This window comes from Suncus etruscus, chromosome 10, assembly GCF_024139225.1.
Source record: "Suncus etruscus isolate mSunEtr1 chromosome 10, mSunEtr1.pri.cur, whole genome shotgun sequence".
Taxonomy (NCBI): Eukaryota; Metazoa; Chordata; class Mammalia; order Eulipotyphla; family Soricidae; genus Suncus; species Suncus etruscus.
The window spans coordinates 16,547,162-16,569,578 of NC_064857.1; the positions used below are offsets into that span (position 1 = coordinate 16,547,162).

The window sequence follows — 22,417 nt, forward strand, 5'->3', positions numbered from 1 at the left end:
CCTTGACTGCTCAAGAATCCACAACATCTCCTGACAAATTTGCTCTTACTCTCTCCCATTTTTAAATCTCACTTTTCTCACCATGGGGATCTAACATCAATCCCACTTTTTTTTTTTTGTTTTGTTTTGTTTTGGTTTGGTTTTGGTTTCTGGGTCACACACGGTGATTCTCAAGGGTAACTCCTGAGCTCAGAAATTGCTCCTGGCTTGGGAGACCATATGCGATGCTGGGGAGCGAACCTAGATCTGTTCTGGGTCAGCAGCATGTAAGGCAAACACCCTACCGCTGTGCTATCGTTCCAGCCCCCAACCCCCATTATTCTAACAAACCTTTTTCTGTCAATGTCACCGACCACCTGAGAAATGTTCCGAGTTGTTCAATATAGTGGCTCAGTCTTGGTTCATACCGTTCCTTCCCTTCCCTGGACCTTATCCCTCCCTTTCTTTCCCTCTTCCTATCTCAGTTCACCTCCTCCCTCTTTTTCCCTCTCCCCATTTTCCAGTGACCTTATCCCTTCACAGACAATCACTATTTATTAGTATCTCAGTCTCTACCCAAGAATGTCAGTTCCTGGAGAAGAGCCAGTTTTCTTTCCCAGCCTCCTATTCCCAACGCCTAGAATTTTCTTTGCAAAAGAAGTATTTTTGTTTTCAAGAAAGAAAGAACGCTCTCAGCAGAAAGATTTGAATTGTCTCAAAACATGATTTCATCTAACGTGGCTGCATTTCCAGACAGATATTTGGGTTATAGCGTACCTATAATTTGGGTTTGCATCATTAATTACCTTAAGTGGAAGCTATTTTTAGAACATATTTTCCTCCTTTTGATAAATGGGCAGAAAGGATTCCTAGCATGAGGTATTTTTTACTTTTTAAGATTGTTAAGTTCTATTATTTAGATTTAAAAAGAATAACACTAAGACTTCCTTACTGTGAATCTTGGGGGCTCAAATCAAGATTTTAGCGACCCCTTTTACTCATCTTACATTCTATTTAGAACAGTGACTTTAGGAAATCAGAAGTCTGGAATGTGTGAACTGTCTTTTTTATATCATACCTGGCAATAGTCAGGGCTTACTTCTGGCTCTAGACTCAGGAATCAATCACCCCTGGTGGGACTCAGGAGACCATATATGATGTGTTGCTAGGGATCAAACCCAGGTCAACTATGTGCATGTAGGCAAGTGCCTTACCCAATGCACTGTCTCCAACCCTACAAACTGCCCTTTCCAAATAAACACAGACCCATCAGGAGTCTGAACTTTAAAATCTTTAATTGTGTTTTTGCTTCTCCACTTTCTTCACATCCTCTCTCCACTTTGGCTCCTTTTTTTTTTTTTTTTTTTTTTTTTTTTTGTAGCTGCAGTTCATAGAGCTCATCACTTCCCACTGTGTCGGAAACATCCTAAGCTTCCGGAGATATACCAGCTGCAAAAAGGTGGAAAGGGCTGAGCTGTGTGAGCTTGTTCAGAGCCACTGGGATACAGTGGACCGATGGGCTCACACAGCCCATCAGGACAGCTGGCTCCTTCTGCTGTGTCTTCTGTCTCTCATCTGCAGACTTCAGCCATGTCAGTCTATCTGTTTTATAGGGCCTGAAAAAATGATGTTAAAGATATCAGTGGAGGTTGGCAGGAAAGAAATTTCCCACCCTGTTTTTATGCAGGGTTCTTTAACTGGAAGCTACAGAGCCTCAAAGGGGTGAACAGAACTCAGTTAGTCTATGAATTTGTATTGGGGGTTTATCCTTCTCATCATTACCCACTTAACATAATATCCCACAATTATGATCTGGAGCATCAAACCATATCAGTGCCACCTGTAATTTTATTCCCCACAGAAATCATAAATATTTTCCCATCATATAGTGATTTAACAGGTATCATGAAATGGCATCTATGCATAACACCACTTGGAAAATATAGTGGTTATGGATAGAGCAATAGTATAGCAGAAGGGGTATTTACCTTGCACGCAGCTGGCTGGGTTCGATCCCCATCATATCATATGGTCACCACCGAGCCTACCAAGTATGATCCTTGTGTGCACAGCCAAGACTGCTAGCTCTGACCCAAAATTAAAAAGAAGGAACAGAGAGAGGGGAGAGGGAAGAAGTAGTGGGGAGGGAGAAAATAAAGAAGGAAGGAAGGGGGAAGGATGGAGGAAGGAAGGAAGGAAGGAAGGAAGGAAGGAAGGAAGGAAGGAAGGAAGGAAGGAAGGAAGGAAGGAAGGAAGGAAGGAAGGAAGGAAGGAAGGAAGGAAGAAGGAAGGAAGGAAGGAAGGAAGGAAGGAAGGAAGGAAGGAAGGAAGGAAGGAAGGAAGGAAGGAAGGAAGGAAGGAGGGAGGGAGGGAGGGAGGGAGGAAGGAAGGAAGGAAGGAGAAAGGAAGGAAGGAAGAAAGGAAGGAGGAAGGAAGAAAGGAAGGGAGGAAGAAAGGGAGAAAGGAAGAAAGGGAGAAAGGAAGGAAGAAGGAAGGGAGGAAGGAGGGAGGGAGGGAGGAAGGAGGGAGGGAGGAAGGAAGGATGGAGGGAGGGAGGGAGGAGGGAGGGAGGAGGGAGGAAGGAAGGAAGGAGGGAGGGAGGGAGGGAGGGAGGGAGGAAGGAGGGAGGGAGGGAGTGAGGAAGGAGGGAGGAGGGAGGGAGGAGGGAGGGAGGGAGGGAGGGAGGAAGGAGGGAGGGAGGGAGGGAGGGAGGGAGGAAGGAAGGAAGGAAGGAAGGAAGGAAGGAAGGAAGGAAGGAAGGAAGGAAGGAAGGAAGGAAGGAAGGAAGGAAGGAAGGAAGGAAGGAAGGGGTAGTTACACCCACTTCAGGGTCTTGTGTTTTGCTTTGGTACTTTGAGCTTACGTCTCAGATGCTCAAGGTTTTGTTTTGGGGGGAGACACCCAGTGCTTTGGGTTTACATCTCAGGGATTATTCCTTTTTGGTGTTCTGGGGACCTTACTTGTTCCCAAGGATAGACCCAGGGTCAGTCACATGCAAGCAAGCAAATACCTTAACTCAAGTATTGTCTCTCAGCCCCCAAGATCTTGAGACTTAGTAAGTGAAAAAAATACACATATCACTACAAAAAAATTTGCTATTTTAATAACTTGTTCATCATGTTTGCTTTTCTTTGTAATTCTACTTTATATTAGACACTAAAAAACATCCTTCTGAGAAGGGGAATTAGGTTTGACCAAATACCCAGAAGAGTTCACAACAAACAGAAGATTAGGACCTGCTAATGCTGTGATTCGGCTCTCCCTAAATCCAAGAGTATCCTCTGCATTAGTCAGCATGGACCTTGGTGACATTAGGAAGTAACTTAGGAATAACACTTAGAAGGGCTGTGCGTGGGTCATTTCTGCAGCTGCGCCACTGATCCTAGTCTGTCATATGACACACATGACTGCAAGGGAAACTGATAACGGAGGCCTAACTGGAACTCAGAGATGACGCAAATTAGATAGCGTGGGACCCTGGAAGTGTTCCATGCCCATGGAAACAATCAGCCGAGCTCATGTCCCAACAGCAAGAGCTTCCACTAAAGAATACTGCCTGTTCTGCTCTCTAGATATACTCCTAGAAGTATAATAGCTGCCATTCTTAGATTGCCCAAGTGTTGTGCTAAATGATTTATTTCATAACCTCATTTAATCCTCCCAAGAACTCCCTGGGTACTATTGTTATCTTTCTGACTTGATAAATAAAGGAATCAGAGACTTGAGAAAGTAAACCCAAAATTAAAAGCTGGTGGTCCTGCTGAAGAAAAGTGCTGATGGAGCCAGCTTTACTCCTTGCTGCTTCATGATTTGGCCCTACTAGCTACAACTCAATGACTCTAAAAGTTTGAGATTCATATTGTGAGCGGATCCTTCCGACCTCATCTCTATTGTCTCTGGGGATTATTACCATAATGTCCTTAATTTTCAACTATATAACAATCTTAATGAGTGAGAGAAGTAGAATGCCTGTCTCAAATGCAGGCAAGCGTTGTGGGAGGAAGGAGATGGGGGCATTGGTGGTGGGAGTGTTGCACTGGTGAACTGAAATCCAACTGTGACTGAAATCCAATTTGTGACTGAAATCCAACTTTAGTCATGTTTGTAATCACAGTGTTTAAATAAAGATATTATTTAAAAAAATAAATAGGGCTGCCTTGCAAGCAGCCGATCCAGAACCAAAGGTGGTTGGTTCGAATCCCGGTGTCCCATATGGTCCCCCGTGCCTGCCAGGAGCTATTTCTGAGCAGACAGCCAGGAGTAACCCCTGAGCACTGCCGGGTGTGGCCCAAAAACCAAAAAATAAATAAATAAATAAATAAATAAATAAATAAATAAATAAATATAAAAATAAAATAAAAATTTGAGATTATAAAACCCATCAACTTTCTAAGATTAAATGATATAAACCTTTAGAAAAGCACCTGGCACTTCCTCAGTGCTCAAAAATGTTAACTTACAATCATTCACACCTAAATGTCACTGTGCCCATCTTAGTAACTATGAGCTCAATATCCCAGCCGAGTTCAGTGTTTATCCAGGATGGGGAGACGTATGTGGTCTGCAGCCAGCTAGATCCTCCCAGTGCAGCGAAAATAGTGTGCTAAGCTATATATAGTCAAGAGGATGGGAAACAGTTTTAATGAGGAAAAAATATATCTGGATGACAGAAATAATATTGATGGGTTAGTTTTTCACTTTAATGCAACTTTTCTCTCTCCTCTGTAGAACTCCATGAAGGTGATGTTTAAATGCCTCTGGAAAAATTGTGGAAAGGTGCTGAGCACCGCGGCAGGAATCCAGAAACACATTCGTACCATTCATCTTGGGTAAGGCAACACCCCCCACCCTTTTTTAGATCTGGCCTCATGCCATCATCCCAGAGAAGCAGAGTCATTGCCTTCAGAAGTCAGCACCACACGCCATACCTCCATTTCTGCACATAATAGCAATAATTGCTTTCTCTCCTGCATTGCTATGGAGATGGCCACTCCAGGGAAACCATCCCCATGTGTGAAAAGACGTGAGAGAAGGTAAATTTGAAGTGGCAAAGTCTTGAGCTTGGAGAAATACATGCCAGACCACAGGCTTTGTGAGCAGATGGCCCAGGTTCCACTCCCAGCACCTTCTGGTCCCTTAACACCACTGGGAATGAATGACACACACCCCACCACTGAGCTGGAAGTAGCCCCTAAGCACTAAACAAATTAATCACATCATAAAGTCTTCCTGGTTGCCTGGCTGAGTTACTTTAGGTAAGTCACTGATCTGGGCCTTGATCCCCTCTTTAAAAGAGGGAGCATTAATTAGCATTATCAGTCTTGCAGGGTCCTGTGTGAGGATCTAAAATAGAATGTAGATAGAACAGGGGTTAGAACACTTGGCTTGCAAATGAGGGATCCCAGTTTGATCCTCCTCAAGCACAGATGGCACCCCGCTGAGCACAAAGCCAGAGGTGAGCCTTGAGCACAGCTGGGTGTGGCCCAAAAAAAAGAAAGAATAGTAATGACAGGGCTGTTTGTTTCCAGAACCCCTACAGATTTGACCCCTGGTATATTACCATAATAATGATGACAGCAAAGGAAAGAGAAGAATGTTAGGGATTAAAAGGTAGGAAGAGACCTAGTAACCTTACTCTGTCGTCCTCTTTATTTGCATCACCTGTGTCAAGTAAGACTTTTTTTTTTTAATAGCTCAAATATTTTATGTTCTTAGAACTAAGTTTTTTTAACAACCCATAATAAAATGTAGAAAGAATAACATTGCCATTTTGGTTTAGATGAATTCAAAAGGATAAAGCACAGCTTTGAAAGCCACTGTGATTAGGGGGTTACACTAGTGGTTGGTGGTTTCACTGCCTTCAAATCTAGCCTCTGAGTCTTTTCTTGCCCTGGCATCTGGCATCTTGAGAAGTTGTCAGTCATAACTCTGTGCATAAGGCAAATCCACACCCAGGACCAACCCCCTAACACTCGAACATAGAAGAGACCCTTTAACAAAAGTTGAGAATATGTGATCAGTTTGTTCAGCTTGAGAGAAATTTAGCAAGTGTCTCCTTGATTCAAAGTGATAGAAACAATGAAATGCGGGTAGTTCTGTGATGACGGATCTGTGTGTGGGCCCATGCAGTGATTGTGGAAAGCAGCAAGTCTCTTGCTCCCTAATTATGAATATTACTAGGGCAAGCCAGGCCCTTCCTTTCAGATTACAGCTCACCAGGTACCGTGGGTGTGGCCCCACAAGGCTGAACTACTACTCTCCCAGCTTTCATCTTCCAAGAAATACCCCACTTGAACACCAGGGGAAAAAAGGATGCTGTGGTTTCTGTTCCTAACATCTTCAGGGGAGGGAACCCTGCAGAATCTCCCCCTCAAACCCAATTGGCAAGACAACTCAACGTAAATATCTCAGAGTTATTTAAAGGCTAAGCGAGAACTTCTCAAAACTATAATCAAGAGCAAGGGTATTTGTTTTAAAGTCCATCTGCCTAGAAAAAAATTAAATCCTGTTGAGTAGCACACAGAGGCATATGCCATATGTATGTATTTATAGACTGTGAATGACATCAGACAACTTTTCTTTGAGTTTCCAGCACAAGTGCTCTTCGGGTGAGCGAAATTCATAACATACACTCTCATGTTTTCTGTCCTAGAATTCCCTTTTTACTCACACTCTGAATCTCATTGCTTGAGTGAGCTAAGATTCACAATCCCATCAGCTACTGCTCAGGATAAAGCCTGGATAAACAGAACTGATGTCTAAACTCCAAGTTTCATCATTCATGGTCTGTTCTCTCTCCTCCCTTGAACTGAATTCATGAGTTCAATTTTAGGACTGCCAAATAATGTGACTTTTTTTTTTTAACAAGTATTGACTATAGGTAGAAAGAAGAACATGTCAAAACCAAAAGGAAGTCTCTCTTGCATCTGGTTTGACTGCAGTACACCAGAGCAGCAGAAAATGTACTCTATTGGGGGCAGATTTAAGGGTATAGCAGGTAGGGGTACTTGCCTTGCACAGAGCCAACACTTTCATCCTTTTCAACCTGTGTGGTCCCCTGAGCCCTACCAAGAGAGGGATCCCTGAGCACAGAGGCAAGAGTAAGCTCTGAGCACCACCAGATGAGGTCCAAAAAAGAAAAAAAAAAAACAGTAAAAGAAAAAGTATTCTGTTGGGTTGGGAGATACAGTAGTTAGGATGCACGTCTAGTTTTGTGCCCAACCTTGGTTTGATTCCTAGTACCATATGGTCACAAAAGCCACCAGGGATGTCCCCCACACTGTCCCTTGCTTTGAACTGTCAGTCTGATTGACCAAGAATTGCTGGTAGTAACCCAGACCTCATGGGTATCACAAAATACAAAACAAAATTAAAAAAGACCCCTCTTTTCTCTTAAATCTCATTCCACTCATATATATACTAGAGTCTTTTTTTTTTTTTTTTTTTTTTTGGTTTTTGATTTTTGGGCCACACCTGATGATACTCAGGGGTTACTACTGGTTCTGTGCTCAGAAATCGCTCCTGGCTTGGGGGACCATATGGTTATGCCAGAGATCGAACCATGGTCCATCCTAGGTTAGCACATGCAAACACCCTACCGCTTACACCACCACTCCGACCCCTATACTAGAGTCTTGATCCCCATTTATTCGCATGCTAGACACACAGATTGCCCAGGCCCATGTGGCTATTAGAAGGACGCAGCAGCCAGTCGTAGGTTGGTTTGCTTTTTTACTGGAAAGGAAGTGGGGACAGGAATAGGACAGACATGAATTCTTCATCTACTCTCAAGGGTCTTTGATGGTATTTTTGTCAGAGAGCCAAGCCTGGCCAGACCTGAGAGGGCATAGAGACATTTCCCCAGATGCCACAGCCTGAAAGCTCCAGGGAAATGGAGAGAAGCTGAACGGAGGCACTGATTTGGCCACCCTGAAAGGACGAGGAGAGGAGAAAATTTTATTTTAGTTCCATAGAGGAATTTTGAGTGGGAAACTGTATATTCCAAGTGATCTGCTGCTACTGCTGTTGTTGGATGCATCAATATAATGTGGTGATGCCCATGGAAGGGAGATATACAGGGATCTCTGTTTGGAAATATAGATTTCTAAATATGTAATCTGGCAATTAACTGAGTGAAAAATGTTTCCAAGGTTATGGATATTTTTTACTCATGACTGCCGATGGAAAATCACGATGTTACATGACCTAGGAAGAAGTTTGAAAGAATCGAGACACTTTTCTTGGGAACAGTTGAAATGGAGGCCTTCTGACATTACTGTGGTTTTATTTAATAAGACAACAAGAAAAATTGTGATAAGCTTCATTTTATCAATGAAGATCATGAGGTGTGAAGTCCATGGAGAGAACAGGTCACACATAGTTAGAGAGTGCCAGGTTTTGAACCCATAAATCTGGGAGCAATATCCATAGAGATAATCACTGTGATGTTAAATGTCAGCTGCATTCACTCATTAATTCAGTCAGCATTTAATAGTTACCTTCTATATGCTGGTGTATAAAAGTACCAAAGATAAACATAATATAGCTCTAGAGAATCAGTCCTTAGAAGATGATAAAAAGTTTTAAAAAATTACAGAGGGTAGGGGCCGGCAAGGTGGTGCTAGAGGTAAGGTGTCTGCCTTGCAAGCGCTAGCCAAGGAAGGACCGCAGTTCGATCCCCCGGCTTCCCATATGATCCCCCCACGCCAGGGGCAATTTCTGAGCACTTAGCCAGGAGTAACCCCTGAGCATCAAACGAGTGTGGCCCGAAAAACCAAAAACAAAAAATTACAGAGGGTCAAAGAGATAGTACAAGGGTTAAAACCTTGCACATAGCCAGCCTCAGTTCAATCCCAAACAACACCTGTGATTCCTTAAACTCCATCAAGAGCGATCCCTGAACACAGCCAGATATGGCTCAAACCAGCCCTCTGCCAAAAAGTTTATAGAAATATACCATATAAGTAAATTAAGTGATTTAAATAAAATTAACACACTTCACACAAAAACATAGAGGCTTTAAAATTCATTCCTAACTCCCGACCCTCATACTAGACCCCAAATTTGTCTTCTTATCATTCATGCCCTAGTCCCTGACCCAGAACTGTCAACTATCTTCACTTCTATTAACAGCACTATGTCCTTCTCTGCAGTCTCACTACTGTTAATGCCTTTCTGATCTCTGTTCTCATGACTATAATCAGAGTGCTTCTTCAAAAACTGATTTACTGGGACAAGAAAGATAGTAGATGGGTTAGTGCACTTGCTTTGGATGCAACCAACTGGTTGAATCCCTGGCACTGTATATAGTCCTCAAAGACTGCCAGGGAACACTCCTCAGAACAACAGGAATAGCCCCTGAGTACTGTAGGGCGTGGCTCAACCCCATTCTACTGCCCCCCAAAATCCCACTGGTTCCCATCACATTCAGAATAAAATCTATTCCCCTGCATTGCAAAGATCTATTTATTCTTGCCTCTTCCTACCCTCCTGATTAGCTATTACTCTCTTCCTGGTGCCCCAAGCACCAGTCCCAGGATTCCTTTCTCTTCTTGAACACACTGAGTCTCTGCTTCCTTCCCAGTGCTGCTCCTTACTCTGTGTCCTGGGACCTGAATCCTGCCGCCTTCTTCAGATCTCTGTTTCTTCAGATCAGCCCCTCAGAGAGGCTTCCTTTGAGCACTATTTGTTTCCTGTTCTTTTACAGCCACACCTGACTGTGCTTAGGGATCACTCCTGGCTCTACTCAGAGCTCTTTATTCTTTACATTGTTATTTCTAGCAAAGCTTTAGGAACAATATGCAGTGCTGAGGGTTGAAGCAGTGTTGACCGCATGCAAGTCAAATGTCCTACCCACTGGGATATCTCTCCTCCCATTGAATACTCAATTGAACTGATGCTCCAGCACCCATCACTTAGCCCACTTAAGGACACTCATTCATTTTATTTTTGAATGTTTTTCTAAATTTTGACCTTTCCCTTCTCATGCTTTTTGTTATTTCTACCGTAATTTTACTGTGAAGTTCTCACACTGAGTTGAGGTGTTTACTGGGGTAGGGGGCGAGAGGTGAAATTCTTTGTTGTGACCTCAGGGATCCTAAACAACAAAGCACCGGGGTCACACTCAGGCATGTTGAGTGGTGCCTGAGATTCAGCTTGGTGACCTAACAGGCATGCAGTCTACTGGCAAAGCAGTCCCAGACCTTCTTTATTTTTTTCATGAAATACCTGCTATATTAAATATCTATTTATTTATGATGTTTGTGTCTGTCTTTGCCACTAGACTCTCAAGTTCTATTGGGAAATCTGTTGTATATTTACTGTGTCATGAGAAAACTCAGAAAGAGTGCCTATTCCTATTGATATCCGATCTATCAATCATTGAACGGCAATTTGCATTGATCCTCAAATTTCTCCTGAATAATCTATAGATTGGTTGACTGATGAATAGGCCAATGCCAAGCCTGAAATTTGTGTTTATTAAGCAACATTCAAAAGTAAGCCAGTGAGGGTAGACTCTGGTGTCAAATTATGAATAAGAGTTTGAGAGCCACAGACATAATACAGCAGATAAGGCATTGATTTGCTTTGCGTACATGCAGCTGATTCCAATTCTATTCCTGCACCACTCTAATCTCCAAAGCACTGCCAAAATAATCTCTGAGCACAGAGACAGGAGTAAGCCCTGAACATAATCAGATGTGGCCCAAGACCAAAGGGAAAAAATGGGGATAGAGCTTAAAGAAGAGGTTCAATCTCCAGCAATGCATGTGATTTTCTGTGCACAGAGCCAATAATCCCTGAACCCCAACAGGTGAGTCCCAAAAGGTTAAAAAAGAACTTCCCTAGATGAAGAGTTTCAGGAGAAGTGTTTGCAAGCAAGAGAGAGAGAGAGAGAGAGAGACAAAAAGCATTCCAAATAGAGGGAACACCTTGCACAGAACTTCAAGGCATATGGCTTTGTAATGATTAAAAAAAATCATTGCTCTGTTTTGCACTAGGCGTGTTGGGGACTCGGACTACAGCGACGGAGAGGAAGATTTCTACTATACAGAGATCAAGCTGAACACAGACTCAGTAGCTGATGGGTTGAGCAACCTGGCCCCAGTGTCTCCCTCCCAGTCCTTGGCATCACCTCCCACTTTCCCCATCCCAGATTCCAGCCGAGCAGAAACTCCTTGTGCCAAAACTGAACCGAAACTGATGACGCCCTTGAGCCGCTCAGCTCCTACCACCCTCTACCTCGTGCATACGGACCATGCTTATCAGGTGACTGGTGGAGACCAGGAGTTCACCCTTTGACCCCCTAATACAGCCCAGTAACCTTCTGGCCCTTGAAAAACCCAACAGAGAATAAAGGTTCAGGTTTCATTTATTTTTCTCTTTTTTTTGGGGGGGTAGGGTGGGGTAGGGTAGGTCACACCTGCAGTGCTCAGGGGTTACCCCTGACTCTGCACTCAGAAATTACTCCTGGTTGGGGCCAGAGAGATAGCACAGTGGTAGGTCGTTTGCCTTGCATGATGCTGACCCAGGAGAGGGACCCTTTCGCTTCCCCGAGCCAGGGGCGATTTCTGAGTGCAGAGTTAGGAGTAACCCCTGAGGGCCGCTCGGTGTGGCCACCAAACCAATCAATCAATCAATAAAGTTAAAAAAAATTTAAAAAGAAAAGAAATTACTCCTGGCAAGTGGCCTGCCAGCTGAGTATATGTCCCTAAAAGTCATAGTATCAGTAATAGTGCTTTGAATTTCTGGACTTCATTTGTTTGATGCTGTCATTCCCACAGGAATACCCCAATTTATTATTATTTTTTTTGGCTTTTGGATCACACCTGGCAGAGTTCAGGTGTTACTCCTGACTTTGAGCTCAGAAATCGCCCCTGGCAGGCGGGACTATATGGGATGCCGTGATTCGAACCATCGTCCTTCTGCATACAAGGCAAATACCCTACCTCCATGCTATCTCTCCAGCCTCGGGACACCCAAATTTAATAGACTGGGCAGCTAATAACAAAAGCTTACTAAACCTGCCATTGTACTAATGACTTCTTTGGTAATAGAATAATTTTCACAAATGCGCTTGCTACTGTACTTTTTTTCTTTCTTTCATTTTTCCTTCTGTTCCATTTTTTTCTACTTTATTTTCAATAACTTTGCTTTAACTTATTTGGGAACAAATATATTATGATCAGCTATGTCAACTATGTGATACATATTTTAATAAAAATTAATTACTCCGGGCCCGGAGAGATAGCACAGCAGCGTTTGCCTTGCAAGCAGCTGATCCAGGACCAAAGGTGGTTGGTTCGAATCCCAATGTCCCATATGGTCCCCCGTGCCTGCCAGGAGCTATTTCTGATCAGACAGCCAGGAGTAATCCCTGAGCACCGCCGGGTGTGGCCCAAAAACAAAAACAAAAACAAAAAAATTAATTACTCCTAGCAGGCTCAGGGGACCACATGAAATGCCAGGGATCAAACCATGGTCAGCCTCATGCAAGGCAAACACCATACCTGCTGTGCTATCTCTCCACCCTTTTTTTTTTTTCTTTGTAAGGTCAAAATCTGATATGCCAGAGTCTCTAGGTTTTTTTACTTCCCCAGTACTGACTAGACAGCCCCATATCTCACAGGTTGTTGAAAGCATTAAAATACTAAATATTTAAAATTTAAAAGAGAGTCTAGCACATACTCTATGTGTTTGTTAATTGAAAAATAGAATTGAAAATTTGAATAAATAGAAAAATTGAAAAATAGAATGGATGGCACAGTGGGCATGGAAAAACTTTGGTGTAATGACAGAATCACCCTATATCTCAAATCTGGGACTTCATGCCCTGCCTTCTGAATTGGTCACTAACTCTCACAGGGACAGTCAGGGGTTGTGAGAATTTTCCCCATCAGCATCATCTGAGAATCTGATTAGAATGAAAATTCTGGTCATCCAAGATCTGTAAGATAAGAAGCTTGGAAATAAGACCTACAATTTGCATATTAACAGACCTCCAGGGGCCGGAGAGATAGCATGGAGGTAAGACGCTTGCCTTTCATGCAGGAGGTCTTAGGTTCGAATCCCAGCGTCCCATATGGTCCCCCGTGCCTACCAGGAGCAATTTCTGAGCCTGGAGCCAGGAATAACCCCTGAGCACTGCCAAGTGTGACCCAAAAACCACAAAAAAAAAAAAAAAAAAAAAAAAAAAAAAACAGACCTCCAGGTAATTCTGATTCATTCTAAGGTTTGGTAAGACTGTAAAATCTTAAAATATAGTTACAAAATTGTTCATGATTGATTTCACTCATACACTGTAAACTACCCTTCACCAGTGCACTTTTCTCACCACCAATGTGTGTCCTCAGTTTCCCTCCCTCCTCCTTCCTGCCTCCCTCTGTGACAAACATTTTATTTCTCTGTCTCTCTCTCTCTCTCTTTCCCCCTCTCTTCCTTTTACCTCCTTCCCTCCCTTTATTTTCCTTTGACACTGTGGTTTGCACTGTGGTTAATGAAGGGATACCATGCATATCACTGTATCACCTTTCAGCACTCAATTCTTGTCCAGAATGATCAGTTCCAACTATTGTTGTCCCAGTAGACAATGATAACTGCACTCCTCTCCCTTTGTGTCAAGCTTTGTGCCATGGACTGGTCTTCCTGTCCCTCATCTATATTGTCCCTGTGTATCATTGCCATACTATCGTTTATTTTTCTTATATCCCATAAATGAATGAGATTACTCTATGTCTATCCCTCTCCCTCTGACTCATTTCACTCAACATAATACTCTACCTATTCATCCATGTATAAGCAAATTTTATGACTTTATTTTTCCTAACAGCTACTTATTATTCCATTGAGTAGATGTACCACAGTTTCTCACATCTGTTCTCAGGCACTTGGGTTGTTTCCAGATTCTGGCTATTGTAAATAGCACTGCAATGAACATAGGAGTGCAGAGGAATTAAAACACAGCTCTTGATTGATGCCACCAAAATACTTTTTTCTATGGTGCTACTTACAAACCAATATCACTATTACATTTGTAATTAAAAACATTTAAATCTTAGAGAAAAAAAAAATCCAACCATTTAGTAGACTTAAATTAAAGAATAATGGAATAAAGATAATTACAAAATCATTTGACTCCTAACCCTTGTAATATTTGCCAAAGGGAAAAATTGTTTTGTTTGTCAGTATTTCATTTAAGACTGAAATCAAGAGCTCTAACCAATTTAATTAATAAAATTATTTTGTTCATTTAAAGAGATTTGAAACACATAGTGGGTGATCCTATTTATAGATGTGAATGTTTATTATAGAAAACACTAAAAATGTTTTAAAATTTTATCTTCTTGGCTAATACATTTGTTTGTCCTCAAGATATTTATAGATGTATGTATAAACATTTTAAATGCATTGATTCAATGCCATTTAATTGATTTTAATACTAATAAAATGCCTTTTTCTACTTAATATACTGTGAGCACTTTCCCATACCAAGACTATTCTTCAATACTAGCATTTTTTTGTGTGTGTTTTTTTTGGAGGGGTCGGGGGTTATACCCTGCAGTGCTCAGGGGTTATTCCTAGCTCCAGGCTCAGAAATTGCTCCTAGCAGGCACGGGGGACCATATAGGATGCTGGGATTCGAACCGATGACCTCCTGCATGAAAGGCAAACGCCTTACCTCCATGCTATTTCTCCGGCCCCTCAATACTATCATTTTAATGGTTTTGTTGATATATCATAATTTATAAATGTGCCTATTTCTCTATTACTAGATATTTGAGTTTTCTGATTCCTGGTCATATATACATACATACATACATACATACATACATACATACATACATACATGTCATAGATGAATGGATAATGACCCAAGAGATGGGTTTGGAGTTGGAACAGTGAAACTGTTTAAAAAAAACACATCCTAAGGCCAGAACAGTGGCGCCAGAGGTAAGGCATCTGCCTTCCAAGTGCTAGCCTAGGACAGACCACAGTTCGATCCCCGGGGTCCCATATGGTCCCCTCAAGCCAGAAGTGATTTCTGAGCGCATAGCCAGGAGTAATCCCTGAGCATCAAATGGGTGTGGCCAAAAACAAACAAACAAAAAAAAACACATTCTAACTAGCAAATAATGATGATACTGATGGTGGTAGAAAATATGTTTTTCTTCAATGAACATCCCTTTATTTCCTTAGAATTAATTCTCAGGAGTGAAATACCAATAATGTTTATATATATATCACCATTAATAAGTATATATATTACCTCTCTAAAATATACCAATTTCCTCACCCACCATCACACTATAAAAGTGTGGCTTTCCCAACTTACTTGTGAAAACTACTACTTCCTAAATATCCTAAAAATGTATATGTATATGAAAAAAAAAAAACTTCTTTTTAGAAACTGAAGGTCTTCATGAAAGACCTTCATGCCTTTCAAAATGGCTGCGATATATCCCAAACTTATTTCTAACTACTCTCTTTGAACCTGTTGAATCTCCTTTTATATAATTAACGTGATACATCTGGCATCATTTCTGAGGCTCTACTTGTTAACAATAATTTCACAGTACAGGGAAAACCCTTATTTCATGGCATATGTCTATTTTCTATTTATTAGGCCACGCCCCCTGTGACCATTCCAGGATCAACCAAGTTCACCCCAAATGGCAGCAGCTTCAGCATTTCTTGGCAATCTCCTCCAGTCACCTTCACAGGCATTCCAGTAAGTAGGAAGAATAAATAGAAATCGAGTCAAAATGGCTTGAACCCAGAGACTCATACATGCAAGATGTGTATTCTATGGCTAAGCACATTCAGCCCACTTTTCTTTCTGATATTTATTGGCTCCTGGATCAAATAGTCGAGCTTATATGTGGAAGGTGTCTGGACTGATGTTTTAAAAAAAAACTTGGAGAATTTTTATCTGTATGTAAGCTGTCAGAAATACATCAAGATTTTTTTTTGTATGGATGATACTTTTGTTTCTCAGGCACTATGGTTTACAAAACTGCTAATGGTAGGGTTTCATGCATAAAACATACCCTTCCCAGAGTATTGATGGTACTTTTGTTTATTTCCAAAAGACTTTATAAAAAAAATGACTAGCTGAACTCAGACCTTGTGTTGTCAAGAAAAGCCCCATATACAAGTGAAATTTATCATTCTAAGTAATTTGTGAAATGTATGATAAGAGCCTGGAGCAATAGTACAGCGAGTGTATAGGCTGCTTGCTTTGCATGCATCTCACCCAGGTACAATCTTGGGCATCCTATATGGTCCTTTTGTACCACCAGAACTAATTCTTGAGTACAGAACTGGAAGTAATCCCTGAGCATTGTCAGATGTGGCTCCAAAACCAAAAAAGCAAGTAAAATAAAATGCATTGCAAATTATTCTTATTTTGAAAATTAAAAATTAAAATGACCTTTAAAATCGTATATCTAAATAATTCATTGAATTTGAAAATAAAAAGTATAAAAATATTCAGTCATATTGAAGTAGTAAAATAGAATTAATTTGATATAAAGAAAAATTGCTATTTGATAAATTTCTGTGAATAAGCTTGATTTCCAGCTACTCTTTAAAATATTAGATCTAATGTAGCCTATTTTAGAATATACATAGACCTATATTATAGATTGTCACTATGCTTTAGAACTCTTGATAAGATTTCAAATGTGACTTCTGAATCTATTTTTCTTCCATCCACTCCTCTCCCCAAAGACCTCACAAAAGTTTCTTCTTATCAACCACTGGCAATTCCTGGAGGTTTCTAGCAAAAACTCAGGGCTCCAGCAGAGCTAATAAAAAAGGAAAAAGTGCTTCAATCAATTATGCTGTACTCTATGGATGAATATTTATTAAGCTCTCCAGAGGAATAGCCAGTAAATAAAAAGCATCCTTCTGGCTGAAGTTTGAGAATTTGTCACTTCCAGAAAAATATTCTTAGAATTTAATTTTAAGCAATAAACATGATCTGGAGTAATTGAGAATGTTGCATGTTTAATTGACAATTGGATTCTGCTAATCGTTATAAAAAAAAAAAAAAAGAAAGGCAAGTGCACTGAGTAAACTTGTTAATAGACTTTGGATGAAACTCAGACTTGGAGATATTGATTTTGCTACTGGCAAAAACCGTGACAACAGAGTTGAATGTCAGAGGCAGCTTTTGGGTGTTTATTTTGGTGGACATAAAAGTTCCAGAATAGGGTGGGAGAGATAGCATAGCCAATTCCAACCTGGCACCACACCTGTCCCCTTGATCACCACCAGGATCTCAGAGCACAGCAGGGCTTCAAAGTAAGAGAGCAACAAGTAACCAAAGACACAAAACTGGACAATTGGTCTATAGAACTGAGCATAGTGGGAGGATGGGGAGGATTTTGTATAAAAAAGCCTTGGAAGGGGGCTGGAGAGAGAGCACAGCAATAGGGCTTTTACCTTGCATGCAGCAGATTCAGGATGGATGGTGACTCGAATCCCAGCATCCCATATGGTCCCCGTGCCTGCCAGGAGCAATATCTGAGCTCAGAGTCAGGAGTAGCCCCTGAGTGCTGATGGGTGTAACCCAAAAACAAAAATAAAAAGAAAAGACTTGAGAGACACTGGTGGAGAGAAAGGGGCATTCTGATGTTGGTTTTGAGGTTGGAACAATGCATAAAGAGAAAGTATCAAGCGTATTGTCAATTATAGTACCCAGAAAAATGGAAGAAAAAAATCAGAAAATAAAAACAAGGTACAGAGATATAAATAGGGGTTAAAATGCTTGACTTGCATGTAGGCCAGCTCCAGTTCTAGCCTCAGTGTCATATGATCTCCCTGTCTCAGTATCTCCAGGCTTAGCTCTATTGGACCCCAGAATGCCTCAGGGGTGAGCTGGCTGTCCCCCAAACCATAAAGTGCTGCATTGTAGTCTCAGACCCTTGCATTGAACCTCTGGCCCAGTTAGTCTGAATCACTGGGAGGGGGGAACCCCACCAAGGCCTCTGGAGCTCTGAGCCCTATGAACTAATGACCCAAAATTAAAATGAGAGGGATGCTGGGTTTTATGGTTGGTTTTGTTTGTTTGGGGAGGTTTGTGTTTTGTTTTTACTTTTTTTCTGGAATTTCAAAAGACAGGAAAGTATGCTCCTTCAGTGCTCATGATTGTGCTTCTATTTTTATTTTGTGAGCACAGAGTTAGATCACTCTCAGCTGTGCTCCTGGCAGAGCCCTGGGAGACCGTATAAGATGCAAGGGATTGAATCTGGGTCAGCTTCATGCAAGGCAAGTGCCCTGCCCACTGAACTAGCTCTCCAGCCCCAATGAATGCTTCTACAATGTCGGTACTGACTGTTTATCTCTTACTTGGCACTGGTTTTCCCCACATCACACAGGCCTGGGCTACCAGCACCTGGCTGGAGACACCCCAGCAGTGCTCTCAGGAAACAAGGAGCCAGGCTTAACACAAGAGCATGTGAATTCCACCTTTTTAAATGCATGCTTTGGGGTTCTCAGTCAGAAACTCTAAAAACATTAAAAGCAAATGAATTCCCATTTACAATGGCTCCAACTGAAGACTAGAGCAGTTTCCACTATATGAAATGCTTTTGAAGCAGCACTTGGAGCTTTGAACTCCAAAACAAATGCCCTGCGGCTTCAACCCCATTTAAGATTTGCCTTTCTCCACCATCTTGAGAGCTGGTATTGGGAAGGGAAAGAACCATCAGGGACTCTCACAAGAGAGTGGAAATAATCTCCTTCTGCAAAATCCCCAGGTTGGCAAGATTTTATTTATTCATTCACTTACACCAATTTTCCTGAATTTTCCTGTAATAAGTTCCCTGGGTAAGACCTCTTCCCAGAGGCCTTCAGCTGAGAAGGTCGTTCTGCATATTTGCAGATGGAGCTGCAAAAAGTCCTACTTTTCTAGCTCAAGGCTGTGAGCAGAGGGAAAGGAGGAAGAGCCACACTAATTGCAACTTACTTTGACCTGTTTCCCCCGCAGGACCCATTATTGCTTCTAATTATTTCCATTCCTTTCTCTATGATTTCCTGACAGAGAGCTGAGAGTTGCTGGTCCCTGGACTGGGCTGAAACTGCCAGTATAGGCTGCCATAGAGTGCGGAGTTTAAACTATCTAAATTCATTTTCTCTCAGTACTGGAGGCTGGAAGTCTCAGATCTGGGTGCCCACAGAATTGTACCTGCTAGGGCTTTGGTCCTACCTGGAGGTGCCTAGAGGAGATCTCACTGCACCTCACCTGGCCTTTCTGTTTCTGGGCCTCCAGGAATGTTCAGTTGGTGTTGTATTAATTATTAATTATAGAGTCCTATCGTGGATGGATGGGGCCTTTCTCAGCCTACCCTGGTGTCTGCAGCCCCTACAGCCTGGCTGGTCTGTAAGTATCAGGATGATAGCAAAGAAATGACCCACAGGCAGTCAGATGAAGTTTAGGGAGACATAAAGTTTTCTTTTGGATTTTTGTTTGTTTGTTTTTGTTTTTTGGGTGATGCTCAGGGGTTACTCCTGGCTGTGTGCTCAGAAATTGCTCCTGGCTTGGGGAACCATATGGGACACCAAGGGATAGAATCCTAAGTGAGCATGTGTAAAGCAAACATCCGACTGCTGTGCCACTGCTCTAGCCCCAGGAGACATAAAGTTTTATTAAAAGACCCTAACTGCCATGTGCATATTCCACATATGACTTCTAAACTAACCAGCCTCTTTGCGCCCATCCTGTGTCTCCTCTTTACCTATTGTGTTCCTTCTTTAGTTTCTCCTTTCACGCCTCCCCCAGGTCACTCTAATTACCAACCACAGACTTCTCCCAGATGTGGGAGGGTGTCACTATCCACGTAAGGTAGGCAGGAAGTTGGGAGAAGGATAACAAGTTGGTCTGGATATTTTTTTAAGTGACAGACAGTTCACCATCATATGTTACAACAAGATAAAACCAAGCAAGGATTTTTTATTTTTTACCACTAAAAAGGTAGAACCTCACAAAGGAGGGTCTGAAGAATAACACTGGCATTGAGTTGCTTATCTTGCATGCAGCCAACCGTGGCTCGATATCAGTCCCACTTGAGCCCTTGAGCACCACCAAGTATGGTTCCCCCAAAAAATCTCAAAAGAAAAAATGAAATATCACAGACATTTTTTCCCATACTGTTACTCTGTTGTGGCTCTCAGATGCAAATCCTGATTGGCAGCTACAAGGTCTCTCTTCTCTCTTCCCTCTCCTCTCTCTTCTCCCTTTTTTCTCTCTCCTTCTCTATCTCTCTCTAGCACTTGCTCGCTCACTCTCTCCTCCCTTCAGCTCGGTGTTCAAGAGGCCCTGCAAACCACCCCTGATATTCTGCCAACATGGGCCAGTCTTTCAGTGTGAGGTTCTGAGGATGTGATGCTATCAGGCCCTAGCATGTGCCATGTGAAAGCAAGCACCTTAAGCCTTGTGCTCTTACTGACCTTCATGTGTTGATTTTATTTTTTTAAATAATATCTTAATTTAAGCACCATGATGACAAACGTGTGTAGTTGGGATTCAGTCACAAAAAGAACACCCCTCTTCACCAGTGCAACATTTCCACCACCAATGCCCCCCCCATTTTCCTCCTCCCCCACTCCCTGCCTGTATTCAAGACAGGCTTTCTACTTCTCTCACTCATTAACATTGTCATGATAGTTGTTAGTGTAGTTATTTCCCTATTACCATTACCACTCTTTATGGTAAGCTTCATATCATGGCCAGTCCTTCCAGCCCTCATCTCTATTGTCTCTGGGTGTTATTACAATAATATATTTTATTTTTCTTAAATCTCATAGATGAGTGAGACTATTCTGTGTGTGTCTCTCTCCCTCTGACTTATTTCCCTTAGTATGATAATTTCCATGTCTATCCATGTATAGAAAAGTTCATGACTTCATCTCTCCTGACAGCTCCATTGTGTGTATGTACCAATTTTTTTCTTTTTTATATTTAATATTTTTATTAATATTTTTTATTTGGTTACAAACATGATTGTGGTTAGGTTTCAGTCATATAAGATGACACCCCCCCCACATCACCAGTGTAACATTCCCATCACCAATGACCCAAATATCCCTCCTCCCCACCCTGCCCCTACCTATACTCTAGACAGGCTTTCTATTTCCCTTATATATTCTCATTGTTAGGATAGTTCTCAATGTAGTTATTTCTCTAACTAAACTCATCACTCTTTGTGGTGAGGTTCATGAGGTCGGCTGTAATGTCCAGCCTTCCTCTCTTTTGTCTCTGAAAATTGTTGAGAAATGTCTTTCATTTTTCTTAAAACCCATAGATGAGTGAGACCATTCTCCATCTTTCTCTTTCTCTGACTTATTTCACTCAGCATAATAGATTCAATGTACATCCATGTATAGGAAAATTTCATGACTTCATCTGTCCTGACGGCTACATAATATTCCATTGTGTATATGTACCACAGTTTCTTTAGCCATTCATCTGTTGAATGGCATCTTGGTTGTTTCCAGGGTCTTGCTATGGTAAATAGTGCTGCAATAAATATAGGTGTGAGGAAGGGATTTTTGTATTGTATTTTTGTGTTCCTAGGGTATATTCCTAGGAGTGGTATAGCTGGATCATATGGGAGCTCAATTTCCAGTTTTTGGAGGAATCTCCAAATAGCTCTCCAGAAAGGTTGAACTAGTCAGCATTTCCACCAGCAGTGGATAAGAGTTCCTGTGTCACTGCATCCCCACCAAGACTGCTTGTTCTCATTCTTTGGTACCACAGTTTCTTTAGCCATTCATCTGTTGAAGGACATCTTGGTTGTTTCCAGTCATGTGTTGATTTTAATATATGTTTTTTGGGAAAGAATTACCTCATGCTTGTGTGTTTTGGCCAAGGATCACTGCAGATATGACAAAGCCAACAGCTGCTGAGTAGAACCTGCCTTGTTAACTCTCTTTTTCATGTCCTTCCAGGTGTCTCCAACACACAGTCATCCCATGAGCACGGGTGAGCAGCGGCAACACACACACACGGTCTTGTCCTCTCCTCCTCGAGGGACAGTCAGCTTGAGGTATAACTGGTTGTTGATCACACTTCTCATCTGAAAGAAATTTCCTAAAAATCAGAAAAACAGCAAAGGAGGCTAGAAAGATAGCACAGCAATAGAGGGGTTTGCCTTCCAAACAACCAGCCCAGGACCAAAGGTGGTCCCATAAGGTCCCCCATGCCTGCCAGGAGCTATTTCTAAACAGATAGCCAAGAGTAACCCCTGAGCACCGTTGGGTATGGCCCCCAAAAATACACAAACAAAAAGAAAAAAAGAAAAACAGCATTGATAAGAGAAACCAGAGGCAGGAGCTCCCATAAAATTGCCCCAGAATTCTCTGCAATGGTAATGGAAAGGAAGGGTGTCATATTAGTGAAAGAGATTAGAGAGAGAGACCAACACGAGATGACAAA

The 22,417-nt window shown here is 41.8% G+C and overlaps 1 protein-coding gene across 1 annotated transcript in view; it reads left to right on the top strand.

The window, feature by feature from the left end:
• Nucleotides 1-22,417, top strand: part of ZNF704 (zinc finger protein 704) — a 212,764-nt gene that overhangs the window by 182,300 nt on the left and 8,047 nt on the right. Inside the window, exons 5-8 of the mRNA XM_049782017.1 lie at nt 4,708-4,808; nt 10,980-11,247; nt 15,602-15,706; nt 21,931-22,028. Coding sequence (XP_049637974.1) covers nt 4,708-4,808; nt 10,980-11,247; nt 15,602-15,706; nt 21,931-22,028 — 572 coding nt within the window. The remainder of the gene's footprint in view (nt 1-4,707; nt 4,809-10,979; nt 11,248-15,601; nt 15,707-21,930; nt 22,029-22,417) is intronic.